Source organism: Falco peregrinus, chromosome 6, assembly GCF_023634155.1.
Source record: "Falco peregrinus isolate bFalPer1 chromosome 6, bFalPer1.pri, whole genome shotgun sequence".
Lineage (NCBI taxonomy): Eukaryota > Metazoa > Chordata > Aves > Falconiformes > Falconidae > Falco > Falco peregrinus.
Window position 1 is genome coordinate 35234848 of NC_073726.1, and position 19572 is coordinate 35254419.

The following is a 19572-nucleotide window of genomic DNA, read 5'->3' on the forward strand; positions in this document are numbered from 1 at the left end:
GCAAGCAGATCTACTGTTCCAGTGCATTCAGAAGTTCATACAGACCAGGGGAGACCTAAAAAATCTTAGTCATTGGGTGACAGAAAGCTTCCCTCAGATTTTCCACAGTTCCCAATAGTAATAGAGGCTGCCAAGAAGTCAGAGGAGCCCACAACTGGCAATAGCAACCACAGACATCTGACTGCCTGTAAGTACAGTAAAAAAGCCTGGTCAAAAATAGTCAAGTAGTCAAGAACGTCAGGACAAAGTGATTCTTACAGAGAACACTAGCTGTTTTATTAAAAACTCAGATGAGAAGCACTAGTTTCAAATGCTAAGGATCCTTGGAAATGGACCTCAATGACATAAGAAATGAGCAAATGAACACAGATCCCTCTGACAGAGCAACACATCCCAAAAGCCTACATGTTCTCAGATACTCCTAACATACAGAGTTCAAGTGGATGCCCACATACATGATGGAAGTGCTTTACCAAGGGTTACAGGTCCCTTGTCCCCACATACACCCCCCTCCCAGGACTGACACTAACAACACATTGCTCAGTAGCTGATTCAGCACTTGCATAGTAAACTAGTCAGTATTTCAACAACAGAATTATTTTGAAAACATAAATTGTGTTTTCAACAAAAATAATTACATTTCTTTATGTTCACTCTTGTTAGAGTTGGACAATGTATGAAACAAAATTTTTCATGTCTTAAAACATCTACATTTGAAATAGAATGCTTTTGTACAAAACTGACAGGTTTAAAAGGCTTTTTAAACCACATTCTTCAGTTTTCACTCCCATTTGATGGCATTTCACATTTAATTTATAAATCAAATTAAAAACTCCTAAAATGTCCCACAAAAACCATTCTGATTTGTCCTAAAACTTTAATGAAGTACACAAACCTTTGCAGCAGTGACAGCAGTGTATCAAGACAGCTCCAAGGCTTCAGAGAGCACAGGCACATTTTTGGTATAAATGCATCCTCCTGATGCACACGCCTTCCACTGCTGTAGCTAATGCTGGTTTGTCTTCTCCTTCAGAAAATTCTTTAATACTACTGCAAAATCACTATCACAGAAAGACTTTTAGTCCTTCTACTCACCCACCAAACTACTGTCCCTAACTTTCCATTTTCCAGTAAAAAAATATATATACATATAAATTCAGCAGTCCTTAGGGTTAAAGGCAGTAGCGCATGCTTAAATGTAGTAATCAGTGTTCAGCTGAGCTGGGAACAAACATACCTATGTTCATACGCAAATAACATTTTTGAAAATACTTATATCACTGACTTTTGAAATTGTCCTTATTATATTTACATTAAATAAATTTAACCTTACTGTAGTATACAAAACTTTGCAAACTATTTCCTATAGAATCACTACAGAATAATTAAAGTTTTCAAGAAGCATTCGTATTAACTCAACAATTTCACTAGAAATACTTGATGAAAAAATACATCCTCCTGTTCTGTTCCAAAGAGATCCATACTGGAACATACTTGTTTCCAATAAGATATTTTTTAAAGATGTATCACAGTGTAATAACGCATACAGCACATTGAGTTGAAAGACTGTATGTTGCAATTGTGAAAGATACTCTGACGCAGATACAGTCACTACTGCCTGCTGCTACCCAGCATCCTCAGTAGACTACCTGAAGTAATGATGTTCATCCTTCATAGTCAACGGAAAGTTTCTGATTATTTTTTTCCTTCTAAATTTTTGGCACCTATAAGTCTGTAACTTCCTTTATGAAATTATCATTACATACCTGAAGCCAGGTATGAAAGTATACACAGAAGGATTGATGCATGTGCCATGTTTAACCCAGATGCCTGTAATCCATCATTTAAAGACAAGAAACAAATTCCACAACTTTCTTACAAAAAAATATCATGCAACACCCTCATCTAGCAACATCAATTACTTCATCTTCTACACCGTTAGCTGTAAGACTAATAAAAGCTACTCAGCAGGCAAGGGAATTAATGAAATAGACCCCAAGTTCCTGAGAGGATCACCTGTGGTTCCAATTCTTAACGCTTTGATTAAATACAAGCTCTCTTCCTGCTGCTGAGCAATACACTTTTCTGGATCTTGATCAAGCATGCTCCAAAGGAGGGAGGGTGTAATAATATGGTGTAAAGTATTCAGGTGTGTAGGATAACAACTGACTGCAGTGAAAGCGAGGAGGACAAGAAACTATTTAAAAAATAATAGAAATTGACAGCTTTTACATTTAGGTCATTTGAGCAGCAAAACAAGTTCACAGCAATTCTTTCAATAAGCAACAATACAATTAAGCATATGTACTAATCATCATCAATAAACCCACGTATGCCAACATAAAAAAAATAAAGCCTTGCACTATTACAGGTTCCCAGTTTCCACAAATATTTTCAATTCTGTTCCCTACCTAAAGCTGAGGGATCAAGATACAAACATTACAGAAGAAACATCTCCCAATGGCTATCTAAGGAAAGCAAGGACCAAAATAAACAGCATCAAAAAAAAAACCCTAACCCAATTATCAGTGACAGCTGTGACAGGTCTCAAGTTCTCTTCCAATTGCCTAACAAATTTAAGTACTGTCTGCTTTCTGCTTCTTTCAGCGTCGTGCTGGACAGGGGACAATTTGGCCTCTCTTCCTCTGCAAGGAAGGGATGAAAAATTCCTTACTTATTGATCCTTCTAAATTAACCCAAACATTCCTTACCTTGAAATGTAGTATGCTCCGTTTCCAAGTGAACTTCATGTACTAGGGGAAATCTTACCTAATTTTGGCAGGGAATAGGGCACTTTAAAATAATCTTCATAAAATTCAATGAGTCTCCTTGTAATATTCAGAGCATAGTCCCCCGATCCTCTTCGGATTGCATCAGGCCTTGCATATAACCGCACCTATTAAAAAACAAAGTGAAAGACTGATCATTTCAGCGTCTTTAAATACATTTTAAAGCTATCCTACCTGCAGAGGTGAATATTCCAAGGTGGTTGTGAGGTGGCAGGATTATTCTCTTAAAGCCAAATATGACTGTCATACATTTGTCAAAACATGTCATAGCTGAAAACCAGAACTTTCACAATTAAGGTTATAAAGTTCAGAAGTCACAATCTCCTACTTATGTTGCCAAATAAAAAACTTAATGCTCCTTGCATGAAAATAAATATTCCAAGAAAACACTTACATGTGTTTGCTAGAGATATGATGGGAGAGTGGATTAGTATAATGGCTCTCTGCTTACATTGAATGTAGGCAGGATGCAGTGGCTTCGTAGGAGAGAAGTTCATGGTTTGTTAAAGGCACATTATATCAAGCCCTGAAAGTATTAGTAGACTGGGGGAAAAAAAATAAATTAAAAATTGTTCTCTTTTCTTTTCTCCAGCAGTGACACAGTTACCCTCGATGAGCTATGGAATACTGCAAAAACAACCATTTATAAGCTCATTCATGTACACAAACAATTAACATTCCTGAAACCTCCACAACTGCTTCAGGCCTCCGTTTTCAGAAAGCAGTAAATTAAAGCTGTTTACACAAGCCACAGACCACTGTGTTCAGTATAAAACAGCTCACACATCTGACTACGTGGAACAGCCAAGTGAACAAAACTCACCTTCATAATCCAGCACTCAAGCATGACCCTGCTAAAGGAGGTAGCGGAAAGCACTGCCAGGTTACTCGCTATTCCCCATCCTTACAGTCTTTAACGCTTCCTCAGTGCAAACCAAGAAAGGGATATAAAGTAGAGCCACTTCTCATTCTCCCTCCTCATACGCTGTCTGATGGAAGCAGCGTGTGCTTTGTCTCTAGTGGCTCCGGCAGGTCTCTCCCTGCTGTACATAATGACCTGATACAAATGAGACTCTACTAAATGTCAGTCCTAATAATAATATCTGACTTGCTAATACCTTCTGTGTTCGAATTAAATCCCAGTCAGGGTTCCGTGAAAAGCAGCAGGGCAGAAATCAGAAAATATCAATGCAAACATAAAGGAGAAATATCAGTTTTGAAATGTTTCTGAATGCTCTGTTCTGGACCAAGAAAAGCCAATGGGATTTTCATCTTCAGTGAAAGCATCACCAAATATTGCTTTACTGCTCTTTTCCTGAACTAGTTCAGTTATCCGAGTGGAAAATAGATATCAAACCTCAGCACACTGTACCTGTCAATTCTGTTTTAACCCACTATCTCTTTGTTTTCAGCATGCAGGCACATTATTCTTCGTTGTTACTATGTCCACCTTTATATTTTTGTAGTTCTGTTGTATTACTCAGTGCACAATCAACCACAAGTAGTTGTCACTTGTCATGTAAAACAGGTGACAGTGTAACCTAATGAGACATGTAATAAAGCAGACTTCTCAATCACCACCTGAAAGCATAAAACTCATTATCTGAATACCTCCAAGTCACTGGTTGTTTTTTGTGTTTTTTTTATTGCTTCCTTCCAAAGTTAACAGTGACATGTACATTAAGTGTTCCCTTATATACTAAACTAAATATATTTTTTTAACAAAATAGATATCAACCACGGAGATCCTAATTCAAACATCTCAAAACCTTTAGTTTATGGAAGGATGTTAAGAATCACAATTAGATTTGTGATGAACACTGTTTCGTATCATTAAACCTTTATACACAATTTTGCCTAATTGCTTTACTGGCACAGTTGACTGTATCAGCAAATTAGGAAAAAAAAAAAATATGTCAGCCAACCAAGTATGCAAAAAAATCATTCAATTTGACAGTGGCCAAATGTGCCCATAATAAGGAATAGGACAACAGAAGGGAAGAAAAAAATAGGTACATACAAGAAAAATCAAGGTTCGACTTTCTGCATTACAACGTGTGTCTTGGCAAATGTAGAAAAGGCATTTAATGGTGTCTGAGATGGAGCTTGAGTACCAAAGCTCAAAAACCGCAATGCTGCAAACTTTCATTTGCCACCTGCGTAACATTGAATACAATTTTATTTTGCCTGTTAGGTTTCCCTGGGTGCATCTCTGCCTGCCCAGAACAGCTCTGAACTGCCAGGGCTCCATGGCTCACACCAAGGTCACCCCTAAGCTGGAACACAGCTCAGAAATTACCGGTGCCTTTGCCCAGGCCTCTCAGGGGCTTTGAGGCAACAGGCATTGCAGAGGCATGCCAACCATCTTCAGATGCTGGGTCTGCTTCTGCCTTTCACCCCAACAGCCACTGAACGTGAAATGTATAGAGAAACCTTAAAGAGACCGCTGCAGACCTACCCCTGGCCTCAGAAAATTCCCTCTTGGTTAGCAGAGGGCTCTGCCTACCTGGCTGGCTGATTCGGATGACACCTCCTCAAGTGCCATTCACACTATAAGGAGCTTAGTCCAGAGCTCAGCCTAAAGGCTGTCACCTATAAGCTTCAAATTGAAGCCCCCAGGCTTTCACACACCAATGTCCCTTAATGTGTATGGGCTTATCTTAACCATGTTTTATCTCCAAATCCATAAAATGGGGATTACATTATTTCCTTAGCTTATATTGAAATTCTGAGTGTTAAGTAACAAAGACTGAAAAGTTTTCAGATACTGCTCCAAAGAGGAGCTTAAGTAAATAAAACAGAATGAAGATTAAGACATGACATTTGTTTAGCATATTGTTTTGTTTGTTTGTTTACTGCTTTCATTTCAAAAGGCGGATATCTTGTGTTACATTATAACTATGTTGGACTGAACAATAACATATAATTATTATATACTTTCCCACTGGCTGTTTGATCACTAGGCTGTGAATTTGATTTTACATTAATTTAAATAAGAGAAAGAACAGAAAAATCTTCTGCAGGGTCAGACCTAAATATAAATAAAAGTAGTATGTGTTCTCCTGCAAAAGATAAATAGGTTTCTAGCTTAGGTGTGTAATTCATCACTCACTGCAATGGCACCTACTGCGTTGCAAATATTCGCAAAGCTCTTTTTCACAATCTTTGCAAAGTTAGGTTATGCTATTATTTTCATGTAAGGAAGTACAGAACAAAGAGAGACTCTGTCAACTATACTTAACAGTTTTATTGCACACATTTAAAGCACTGCTTCCATTATATCTTATTGCAGTGGTGAACACTTTATACAGCTTTCAGTCTGGTCACAGGTGCCTTAGTTTGGGTATTAAGAAAATTAGTAACACACGATTAGTGACTAAATGAGACTGTGTCAGTTTATGTGATTTGCTCTCGATATCGCATAGCAACTCCAGTGGCAGAGGTAGGGAGGGAATTCAAAGATGGCATTCAGCCTTGCAGCCACCTGACAGCCTGCACCAAGCACCTTCCATGTTTGGGAACTAGTAAGGTAGGACTGGTTTAGATAACAGGTATATTCACGGCACATTGGTTTTGGCCTGATGCAGTGTAGCTCCCTGTCCGTCTAAGTGACATAAATACCAGAAAAATATTATGAAGGAACATATTAGTAATGACACTATCATAATACTTATGAATATAAAAAAAAAGTTCAGTCAACATAAATTCGGGGGCAGGTCCTGACTCCTTTGCACCTACATGTGATAATTTCAGCACATAATAAACAGGACAGGTTCACAGGAAGTAGAATTGTTCTATTTTGACATTTTAAAAATACATTTTTTTTTTCATTAAAATTGGAGTATGTGGAAAAAAAGAAAATTTTGAAAGGGTTCAAGAACAGTAAACGAAAATCTGCAGTCATTTTTTCACATTCTGTGAAATATTTCAGGTCAAACTGAAGGCTTTGTACAGTTCTGCTTTGCAGGTAGGAGGAATATGTAATACATTCAGCATTTTGACCATGGACATAAAAATTAAAAATCCATTATTTACAGATGTCTAATTGCAAAAAGACTGTTATCCAACCTTCTTCCTGCAGGAATTCACCAAAGACAAAGGAAGACCAGAAAGAACCACAGAATATTCCCCCTCTGGCACTAGAGGAAGACACTAATAACCTTTGCTAGATGTGCCACAAGCCTGCCAACCTGCTTCCCCAGAGAACTAAGGAAGCTGACAACCTGGCAGAAATCAGGATGTTACTGTAAGAGGCTTGCAAGCCTGAAGCATGCCATACACCAGAGCCCACCTCTTACTTTAGTATCAAATATGCACTTCTACATTTGAAGCCTGCTTTTGAAGACATGATTCTCTATGCCACCTTCTATTTTATGTATGCATCCCCTTTGCAAACTTCATCCTTAGAGTAGTGTTATCTTTTAGCAGAGCATCACCTTGCTTGGTATCAAGACATATTTTTATTCTTTCGTTTATTGCAATAGTAAAGTTTGCTGCTCATAGTAATCCCATAAAACAGTCTGTATTCATTCTGCAAGGCATCTTTTCTTTAAATGTTTAGCCATCTTTTCCATGTTTTAAGACCACTCCAATTGCCATCACTGCCTTCCCTGATGCCCCGGGGGGATCACAGCTCACTGGATGAGAAATACTGCTCCAAGGCAATAAAGGGCACCTCTGTTTTAGCAAAGGAAATCTTGTGAGAGCAGATGGCTCATTGGGCTCTAACGGCCTAACACAACACCCACTGATTTCAACTGAGTGACTCCTGATATGTACAGGGGCTTTAAATCAGACTTTCAGAGGAGACATGACTGATCCAGCCTCTGGGCTAGAGACTATTCTGTCAAGGCAACCCTCACCAACAGCGTTTGCCATATCTACAGCCCATGTTTATAGAACACTACTCAAATAGTCTTTGTTAGGCGGTGCACAGGAAAAAAAGAAAAAATAAGTTTTAAAAATATTCCTTTAAATGGCAGTGCTGTGTTCATGACCACTGATAGATAATTCAGAACATGAGGAACAGGACTGCTGACTTATCTTATGTTTATATCCCATGTGCTGTAAGTAAAATAACTCTCTGCATCTTGAAAACGTCCTGACACAGAATTTACACAGCCGTAATCATTGCTCTGCATCTGCCACAGCATCACGTCCAACAAGGCCACCTTTGTTTCAGACAAGGGGAGAAGATGCATCTGTAAGCCCAGCCCTTGGTTCGCACCGTCTGATACCACGTACATTGCCACACACATGACTACACAAAACCACTCCCAAAGGTACCCCCATCCACAGAGCCCCTTTACCTAGCCCTGAATGCTGTCACATCACACAGGCCTGTGGGACCACAAGAGACCTGAATATCTCTCTTTTTCAGCTTGGCACTGTTATAGCATCTTTCCAAGCAAATGTGGAAATGTTCCAAGGATGGCATCTACCCATGTTGCTACTGTCCTGACTTTCCCTCCCCCTTTTGTCCCTTTCTGGTCCAGTTTGCTACCTGCAGTTAAGTTTGAACAGATTGGGAGCAAACGGGGGGTACAGAAATTGAGCAAAAGTCTGAGGACAACTTTAAATCTTTTTGTTTTGTCAGACAAGCATGGATTAGGTAACCTTATATCAACACAGGAATACACAATTAAAACCAAGTTTCCCCTCCCACCTACTTCAAGCAGAATTAAAACTAACTTTTTCAGGTGTTTTAAAGCAACTCGCAGGGCTTTCCCTTTACCATGTTTACTTTACATGTTTCCCTTTACATGTTTAACATGTTTACAGATGTTTCTGCACATCAACTGGTGTCAGAAACGCCACCCTGGGAATAACGCGTGTTCTTCAATCCCTTCCTCAAAAGCAGCAGACTCCACATAAAGCACAGTCCTTGGGAGGCCCCTCCAAACTAGCTCCAGCCCTCTGTGTGACTGTACCCACAGGCTCAGCCCAGCGCTGGTACATCTGGGATCGAACTCACAATGATCTAAAAAATCTCAGTTCAGAAAGCACTTATGCATATGTTTAATTTTAAATATGTGTTTAACCTCAACCATGCATCTATGTGTTTCAGAACACCCTAACATTTCAGCAGAGCAGCCACTTAAAAATTTTATAAAGGGGGAGAAAAATTTTATAAAGGGGGAGAAAAGTCATGCTCTTTGCTTCAAGATCCATAATAGTTCTGCAGCAAGTGACACTTTCAAACGAAAACCACATGCATTGCCTCTGTACTTAAAAGCTTCAATTTACTTGATAATCTGAGATCTCTTTTATCATTATTTTGCTCACTATTTTAAGGACAGGTACTGTTTTTATTATTGTTACATAGATAAATATATGCTCACATCACACATGTAATACAGCAGACAGATGTCTGGATGCAACAGTCTTGGCTGCAGCCTCCCTGGTTACAAACCTCCCTTCTGCAAACAAGGCATTACCTCTCAAATGAGTTTTTAAATGGGATAAATTCAAAAGAAGTAACACTTCACTACATAAGCGAACAAGCTACAAGCCAAGTTGCACTAAGAACGGGTATGAATTGTTTCACGTGCATGCATAACTCCACAAGTTTTGTGTGTTCAAATGCAATAAATTTTACATCGATGAGTGAAGGAGAGAAAGAGAGAGGTAGCTGTAGTGAAATATCAATTCTGCTGTAGTGAACATAGTTAAACTTGATAATGGGAACAAATCACAGAAGAATGCCTTGTTTCAATCTCCTATTCATTATTCATCACGGACAAAACCCAAAAGAGACTGTATGGTAATGAAATGTGCTTACTGAATACCAAAGGGACAGCTCACGGAGATGTCTTTTCTCCAAACTAAGCAGTCACACACAGCACTGCACTAAGCATTTTTTGGATGTAATTATAACCAAAAAAATTTAATAAATTTAGGAAGTATTTTTTAAAGCAAGCTGGAAACAGTCAAGAGTTCAATGACCTGATACTTTCTGAGAAAACAGTTTTGCTGGAGATTGGGTGGAACTTTTTTTGAAGTAAACAAATATCATCTTTCCATCCTCATTCAAGACAGGTTTAACTGGTTTAATAAACCAGTCAAATTAAGAGAAGTCACCACTACAAATAAAGTTTATATGAAAGAAATGGACATGGAGGGAGTTCTACTGGTAGAGGGGAGTCTCAGGGAACAAAATGCAAGCACAGAGATGCCTGAACGTTGTTGCAGTGCAAGGGGAAAGAGGCTTCAAACAGACATAGCAGATGTTCCTGGATAAAAAAAAACAAACTCACAGCACAATCCTGAAGGGGAAAGTAGTGAAAGAACCTTCTGCAGTTCCAACTGACAGTGGGGAAATAAGGAATATTAAGTAAAGAGATTGCTACGTATTTTCAGAGTTGTGAAGGAGATGGGGGGGGGGGTGGGGGGCAGGAGGATAGTTTTCTGCATCTCCTTTCTAAACAAACATGACTGTATGGGAGAAGCATCTAGTTGTCTTATCGGTTTCTCATCTGAAGAAAAACAAATGCTGACAGCTCCAGCCAAAGGTACCAAAATACATTCCACCAGGAGGCAACACTGTCATGAAGATACGCTACAATTTCTAACTTGAGAAGAGATCATAAAATACTTTGGAAAGTTAATGAGCTGCACTCGCACATAAATCCAACCAATGTTCAGCTGGCATAAAATAAAATAGTGGCTATGTCACTGACCACAGTGCCATTAAGATTAATTTAGAGCACTCAGAATCTGTATCATCTTGTTGAAATGGCTCAGGGACAGAAAGTGAGCATGTTAACAACTAATGTATAGCAAATGTAATTACAGACACCATTTCATAGCCATTTCAGCCACCTAAGACTGCCACGATCCCAGCATCACATACTCAGTCATTCAGCCTTGACTCTTCCGTTACATCAGGCTAGAGTTCATCTCATCTCACAGCAAGCTGTCAGCCACATGATCTATCCAACTATGCCAACCAGGTGGATAGTGTCCAGGCAGCCCAGCTTCCTCACTTGGTCACCCATCAGGTCAGTGCTAGAGACAGAATGAGAAAACATTTGTGGAGAGAAGAGAGGACCATGATAGACTGGATACAGATAAATTTGAGTTATCACAGACTTTCAACCTAGGAGGAAAAACTTCACTACTATGGGGAATTCAGTGTCTAAATTGTTGAGATTCCCAGTGGTTAAAGACCCTTCCAGTTCTTTGTAGAAGGTGAAAAATCAGCATAGCTTTAAGAAACAGAGCACAAAGATTTACATTATTTACCTTTTACACATAAAAATTCTGTATCGTAACAGTACTGGTAAAATGATGTAAGAATGGCTTTTTCCTCCAGGAAAAATCTGCAGCAGATGTATTCCAAGGGTTAATGATAGTTTCCATTTCCTTTGGTTGGACTGGGATTGGATTGACATTTAATAGAATTCTCTTATTCACACTATTTTCCATTGGCTATTTTATAGTCAAAGCATTCACATCGCACATCATTAATAAATAATATTTCACCTATACTCTAATAAAAAACAGAGTTACAGAAGTATGCAAGTTTAAAGAAAGTGCTAACAAGTGACCTACAATGTTCAGCAGCCCTACAGCATGCCCGATTTCATCTGGCTAGAGACTGCTCTGTCACAAGCACACAGATGTTACCTTAGAGTAATTCCATTTGAAATTATAATCTGCAGCCACTCTAACTGCTGATTTATATTTTGGCATTGTCTAGAGGCTGACAATGAGGTTCCCCTGTGCTCAGCCGGATACATAAATAGGAGTGAGAGTTGACTTATTCTCAAATCATTCTATCTGAAGAGAGACAGGCAAAACATGGGGAAAATTAACTCTTGTTATCTCCATTTTATACATGAAGGATGAAGAAAACTGTGCTTAGTATCAGAAAGAAAATCTGAAAAACAGCTGGAAATAGAACTTGAATTTCCTTACTGCCCCAAACTGATAAATCATCTTTTCATCATAAATCATAAAATTACAATTCCTAAAATACATTTTCTGGAAAACAGCATCTTTTCTATTACAAATTTTAAAAAAATAAAATATCCTGGTTTCAGGTTCCTCAGTCACAATATGTTTTTCAAAAGCCAGACCTAAACTCTATGTCAAACTGTAGACCTGTACCTCTGAAACTGCTCAACTTCAGAAGGCATTCTGAAAACTGAAACTCCCCATGTTCACTCATGTCTAACAGTAACAATCCCATTCACATAATAACATCTTTCATCAAGTGGATACCAGGCTGAAACTAGGTATCTTTGTTTAAAGGGAAAGGCTATTTTATGGATCGCTTAAAAGTAATTAATTCACTTAAAAGTAAGAGATTTCAGCAAAGGGGTCCCCTACAAAATAGCCACTACTGATGTGGCTGTCCACAGTGTAACAAAAAAACTGGGAGGAGGTATACTGTACATGACAATCCAACCAAGATGTTTGCAAGGGCACGTCAGTACTTTCATGTTTCACATCAAATTCAGCACAATCTTAGAGGAAACCATAGTCTGGCAGATACACATTTCACCTTACTCATTTTATGTCTGCAGTAATCTCAGTTCATATTAGGAAAAAAAAAAAAACAAAAAAAAAACAGAAAAAAAAAACCCCAAACTGTGGTAAATAAAGAGAACCGATGACAAAATATAGTCCTAAGAAAAGCAAAGCAGGAGCACAGCTCATCGCCTAGCTCAAATGCATTTACTCAATACACAGCTTATAACAGCAGCAATAAGCAAAAGGAACACAAGAAAGTATCTTGTGAGCTATATGTAAACTTAACAGAAAAACTATTTGCAAGGTAAACAGATCGGTACTGTAAGGTGCTGAATTTTAAAGTACCCTTTAAAACTTGTTGGCACTGAGGAAACTCAGCATTTTGTAGACAAGTCTGCATTGCGCTAGACTGAGCCCACAATAGTTTTTGAAAAACTATAGCTAGCCCTTAGGATGGAGGAAAATATGCACATGGGAAATTTTGTGCTCTGACTGGTATAAAATCCATAACAAAAACGGGTTGCATCAATAAAAGCAGCAACCATATTAACAGTGAGAGTTCCTGCAGGCTAAAAACTTGTCAGAGCAGAGAGACAAACAATTTGGCCAATAAAAGCAAAATCCATAAGCCACGAAATAGGGAAACAAGAAATCAAATTTTTTGTATGGACACACTTTAAAACCCACTAAAAAAGCTTCATTAAAGGCTCCATTTCTGACTCTCAACTAATATTTTAAATGTTTTTTATAAACCTTCCAAATCCACAGAACAATATAAAAATGAAACAAAAAAAGCTAAATGTGTTAATGGTATCCAAACACTTTTGCACAACTAGCCTCTTACAAAACCATGGGCAGAATGAGCACTTCAGCCAGAGAAAATAAATCAGGTAAGCAGTAGTTACCTATCAATAACTTCTCCAACCCATGGCTGGACAGATTCCAGATCCCTTCTGAGCACACCAATCTCAGTGTAAAACACACGAATTAGAAGAGGGAGAAAAAAAAAAAATCCAAAGGCAAATTGAGTTATAAATACAGAAAGCAAAATAGAAGGTTTGAATCAATTAGAACATTATTGCTATCTCAGGACTCCCATCTTAGAAAGATCAAGGCCACAACCAGGGACCAAAGTGATTAACCGCCTAACCAGCAGAGACACAGATGAGAAGTGGCAGATCACATGTACACGAAGAATCAGAACTGGCAAACAGAGGGGTTTTTGCACCTTAAGACAGAAAAAGTTGCAAAATTCAAGTACTCTGATATAACAAACTTAGACAAATGTGATGAATAATACTCTGAGGCATGCTGGGTTTAATCTACAGAACACATTAATATGGCATGTGAATTGTTTAAATTAAAATAAAAAACTATGTAATGTTTAACTGCAAGGTTATTAATCTAATCCCTTTCAATATATGAAATGTTCAGGTGTTTATGATTATAAAAAATTATTTTTGCACATTTTATCATTCACATTACATTCCTCATCTTAAAACTTTCACTACTCAAGACATATTTCCCATTAGGAAGATGCGAGTTAATCGGTGATAGTCTCTGCGTGCCTATGGAAAAGGCCAATTTACTAACACTTTCTGATCAGCCACCGTTCAAACAACACATCTGGTTTACATCTGGACAGCTAGCCAGTCAGCTAACCAGCTGAGATTAAACTAGGTCTAGATGACTATCACACAGGTTTTCCAAAATAACGATTTGGTGAAAGCTAACCTCTTCATTCATACACATATGCTGGTTAGCACTAAATTAAAATAGTTTGTTTAGAATAGGATCATATCAAGAAGAAACAGGATTAAAACCCTCCCTTATAAAAAAGTCAAGCTAATTTCTTCCCCAGGAAGCTAACTAGCACAAAGCAACAACATGGTCTGATGGATTATGGGAAGATGGAAAGAAAGGAAATATTTCTGAGACCTGGTTTCCAACCTTCTAGATGCTGCAAGCATGGCGATCATACTGCAGGCAACACTGAACTCGCACTAAAAACTAAAACTCACACAATGTCTTAAACAGCCTGCCAATTAGGGAAATAGGAAGACAAAGGCATTTTTGCCACAATCATTTCTTCAGTTCCTAGCACCATAAAACAGACTGTGCAGATATGTTCCTTTGCTGACAGTGGAGCAGATCACCGTTATTTGAACAGACCTTCCTTCTTTTTTCCTAGTTGATGAAGAAAGCTATTCCCCTGCTTAGCTTCCAGCTGACTTTCACATCAATTTAACAGCTTCATTAGTCTCTCTCTTTTTAACACTTTAAGAGCCTAAGATAGCACTCCCTTTCATGAGGCATACCTTGACTTCACAGTGCAAAGTAAACCTTTAAAAAGGCAGGCTTTATTTGCTCTCATGGTACCTGTACCCACAGCATAAACTGTGTCTGCAACTGACGCATCTGCAGATTAGCAAACATTAAGAACAATTACTAGAGGCAATAACAACAGTGTGTGGGCAGCAAGTGCCCTTGTGCACTTTAGTAAGTAACTGATGAACAAATGCAAAATCTTTTGGAAGCTTCCATGGGATACGAACACTGGAAAGGATCAAGCAGTGACTTTGCACGGAAGCTTTCTCTAGGGTTTGGCATATCAGAATAGGACCTCAAGTATGCTTTTTCCCCAAGTTTCTGGTGCTTGACTCTGTCATTGGCAGGACCATGGAAGAGAAGGATAAATGGTCTCATGCTGTCCCACAGTTTGTGTACTCTAATTATCTCCAAGAAAGTATCAGTGAGGAGTGGGATCCCTGTGCTTGAAAATTTGACTTCTGTAGGAGGCAAACAGTCACTAACATCATGGGGATGCAGGAAGATTATTAGAAACAGAGGGGACTAAAGGAGCTAGGCTATGAAAGTATAAACTAATAACAAGTTGAGAGTCTTCAGATCAGCCTATGAAGTAAAGGAAACTGCTACCAGAAGCTTTTAAGAAAAGCATTTGTATAAATATCACTGCCTAATATTCTGCTGCCAGTTTCGCCTAAAGCTCTCAAGCAGCTTGTGGCTACCACCTCTAAAATACCTACTACACTTTTCTCATGAGGATCTTCAAAGCTGTCTCATTTCCTATTAGGCAGAGAAAAAAGGGGTGGGGGGGAAGCGATGAGGGAACAAGAAAGATATCCCCGGGAGAAGCATTGCTGCTGGACTGCATGTTCACGGTGCTGATTGACTGGTCCTTGAACTAGCAAACATTTTAAGCTTTGGCCTTTCATTTGAGGAGTCAATCTCATCATCAGCACCCCAGAGGATTAAGCCTTTGAGAGACAGCCTCCAGCTGCTGTACTTCATGGACTCCCAAACACTACCCAGCCAGCTGCTGTTCCCAAGTGCCTCCATGCATTACACTTACAGATCCAAACAGATCTTGTGACATTTGCAGCTGCATTCGATCATTGCCCTGCTTGCTCATGAAAAAAAAATTAACAAGGTTAGTAGTCACAGGTTATGTTAAACAATTAAAGAGTATTTCATTTCTGGTTTTCTTTCCAATAAGATGAAAAGGCTTCATTACTCACAAAAAACCCCCATCAAACTAACCACAAGATCAGGGCAGCCTTGTAGATGGTGAGCTCGGTCTCAAAAAAATGGTAAACTTTTAGAGGAGAGGGCACATAGAGACATATGCAACCTCAGGAGAAGCCTGGACTGTGCCTGTGAGGAGAAAGCTCCCCTAGGCAGCAGAGCATGGCACAGAAGAGCTAGCAGGCACACTGGCATCGCTGCGTGTTACAATCCAGCATCGCTCAGAGACACGTGTACAGCAGAGGAAGAGCTGTGTCTAAGCTAATAAGCCTTGACTTGCAGCACAGTAAATGACCTGGGACACACCACTCTGCTGACATTGCTATCTCACTCTATTCCAGAGGCAGCTAAATCAGTGTCCATTAAGGGATCACCATGCTGTACTTGCACTGTACTCCACTGAGGATTATTCACCTCTCCCTAAAAAGGACAGATGTGCTTCATTCATTTTATGCCAACGCAGGAATGGGGTCAAGTATGAGCTGTGCGATAGCTGTAAGTCAGCTAACAGCCATCGTTCTCCACATTCTTCTCCATCATTTCAACACCACACCACAGACCCTTAAGCTGCAGCAAAGGACACTTCATTGATCTTCTCTGACCCAAATTTCACCGGTGCACTTGCACACTCTGCAAAGCACTTTCATGGAAGACCCTGAGAAATTACTCTTCTTTAAATGCTGATTTTTACTTTGTCATTACTGCTGAGATGGGCAAGGGGTTTTCAGACTCAAGCAACAGGCATTCTGAAACCAGTATGGTAGTACTGAAGGGGGGGGGGGGGGGAGGGAACAGTTTAATAGGTGGTGGCCTTTGAGCTCATGAAAGCTGAAGCCTCTTCATCACATGCTAAAAAGAGAGGGTATTTTGGAACAAACTCCAAATCCTAGGTCACTGGGGGCTCAAGAATAGAAATAGACCAAGTTACCAGGTCGATCACATAAGCAAGCCAGTAGTAAGCACAGCAAGGAAAAGATCTGATAGCTTCATCCCCTTTTGGTCCTGCAGCTTAAAAAAAAAAAAAACCTGAGCCAAGAAAGTAAATACAAGATTAAGGGTTTGTCTACACTGAATGCTGCAATGTTTGAAGAGTTGATCTGCGGTGCATTTACTCCCACGTTACACAGCATGATCACAACTATACGGTATCTCCATTTAAATTAGTGGTGTGTCTACACCTGACCTTAGCGGCTATGTTACCTATCCCTGCTAGTTTATATACCAGTAGCTCTCCTAGCTGTACACTGCACTGCATTCATATGGATGTAGCCAAGGCCTTAAAATCCACAACAATCAAATATTTATCAAGTACAGGAATGCATGGAACAATATGAACCTGAGAACAATTCTGTCTCATTTAACTCCCATGATGAGAGAGTTAGAAGCAACCTGAGTTCATTCTGTGGACACAAAAATAGGGCTCCCAACAGGTTTATACATTGTAATCTAACCTGGAAAGAAAGAAGAGCTCTGGTTCACAAGTTTCCTGTACACTGGTGGATTCTGGGATTCACTTACTAAAATGAAGAAGCTGGAAAGGAACAACCGAGAAAACAAGTGTATTTTCAGCTGTACAAGGTGTTTGGAGGCCATTTGCAGTCATCTGTGAGCCATGACAAACAGCCAATAACACATTATACTGGTATGAAATGCTATCCAGAATATTGAATTTTAACTGGGAGGGACGGGATTTCATTATTGCTATTATTATATTATATTGCAAATAGGTAATGTGGAAACACATCATTCATGATTACAGAGTTTGTGATTCCACAGTCAGCTATTCGAAAAGAAAATTCCAGCTTGCAAACAGTTTGCAGATGTTCCAGACTACATTCATTAAAAATACATTGTCAGATCCAATCGGGAACAAAATGCAAGTTTGCAAAAGTCTTTCAAAGTTATTGTGGATTCCTTTTTGTGTCTTGATGCCAGTGTAGGCACATTCTAAAATGAATTATGTTTCCATTGTGCATTTCCCACAAGCAGTGCAGCACTGTGCCAATGCATAATAATTTGAAACATTAATATTATTTGAAAATAACACAGAAAAGGTACTTTTATTATTTATTTTGATAAAAAGAAATTGATAAGTTTGCTAAAATTATTTTTTATACTACTTTCAATTACAGTGTAACTTGGTCATGTAAATACTAGCACTACAGCCTATAATCCTCTCTGGTAACTCTGCTTTCACCACCCAGGGGTTCAGCTACCCGCATGCCAACATCCAGCTCTAGTATTGCCTAGCTGTGTAACTCGTGAAGAAGGGCTATGAGAAAGTCTGGTGACAGAAAAAAATATGAAAGTTGCAAAGGTTAATATTACCGAGGCAACATCATTGCTAGCTCAGGGATTCAAGAAGAAAATACCAATACAATGGTACCAAATCATGCAGAAGTTAGCTGGCCCCACTGGGAACCATCATCTCCAGCCATCAGTATTATCAGAGCTGGTGATACATGGCAGCTCAGCAACACTGAGGGTCTATTGAAAGCAGCCACACAGGACATTCTTTCCTCCCCAGGCAATGCCTGCCAGGTCAGCAAAGATTGTGAGCAATAGAGAGCACACTAACATAGAGCCTAGTAGCTTGTTAACCCCGAGGTATCAAACAAATAATTGTTTTACACTTTTAGGGTGACTGTATCCTGCTTGTAAATTCTTTTTATACCCAGGTCAAACAAAACAAAAAGGGGTTGTAACAGGCCTTACCTTGACAACAAAACTCCATTATTGGCAAAGCCAATAACCAAACAAACACTAAACACGTCACACTCATCCTTATGACTTTACAAAATCAGGACATCTATTTTCCCTGCAATCAACTAATAAAAAAGTAATTTATCTTTATATGAATACAAGAACAAAAAACAAAAGGCATGCATTTTACTTAAAACACTGTCTGGGGTTAGCCATACCAGGCAATTGTGCATTGCCAAGCACTGATTTGATTTTCATTATACTGCACTGACGGCAAAGTCATTTATCTTTTTTCAGCTCCCAGTCTCCTTTTATCTTTTTCTTATGCTTCTGTATTTTTCCTCTATCCTGCAGTGTTGCTGAATGCTGATGAGCAGAAAATGGTACAAAACCACAAGACAGACTCTTTCAGATTAGAAGTTCAGGTATGGAAGCTCCAACTTTTTCCATTTTGGACTTCCTAAAGAAGCTGTGTATTTGGCATTGTCCAGCTATATAAAGATCGGTTAAATACTTCACTACCTGTCCCTCTCTAGAATAGACAGACTTTCAGCGACATGATGTTTCTGTCATGGTCCTAATGTGCTCTGTTAAGAAAAGAATTATCTTCCTGTCACTACAGCCTTGGATCTTTTAATAAAAAAATAAAGCGACCAATGCAAAAACAGTTTTCCATATATCAGAACCACAATTTTTACAATTACTTTTTTTTTTTTTTGCCTTGAACTTGTTACATTTGTAGGTTATTAGCATTCCATAAAAATCAGGAAAACTGGAAATATAAACAAGAAGAAAAAAATCTTCCCAGTGTTCTAGTACTTAGCCTTTAAGTGTGTTAGCATCTCACCAGGGATGTGCAAATAACTGATTTTTTCAGTTCACCAGCTGAACTTGCCATTCTTAGTTTGTTAGTATTGAATCAATATTGCCTTAACCCTCTTTCCCACTGAAACAAAACCAAAGTATTTCATCTCATGAGAGACAATACACTCCCCTTGAAATAAAGCTGAATGTTTAACTTCCTAAGATTTGCTCCAAACACAAATGTAACAGAATT

General features: G+C 38.9%; 1 protein-coding gene across 1 annotated transcript in view; it reads right to left on the minus strand.

Annotated features, from left to right (window-relative positions):
* The window catches only part of TRHDE (thyrotropin releasing hormone degrading enzyme), a 214214-nt gene that overhangs the window by 172760 nt on the left and 21882 nt on the right, over nucleotides 1-19572 (minus strand). Inside the window, exon 3 of the mRNA XM_005242046.3 lies at nucleotides 2770-2896. Within this exon, the coding sequence (XP_005242103.2) occupies nucleotides 2770-2896 (127 nt within the window). The remainder of the gene's footprint in view (nucleotides 1-2769; nucleotides 2897-19572) is intronic.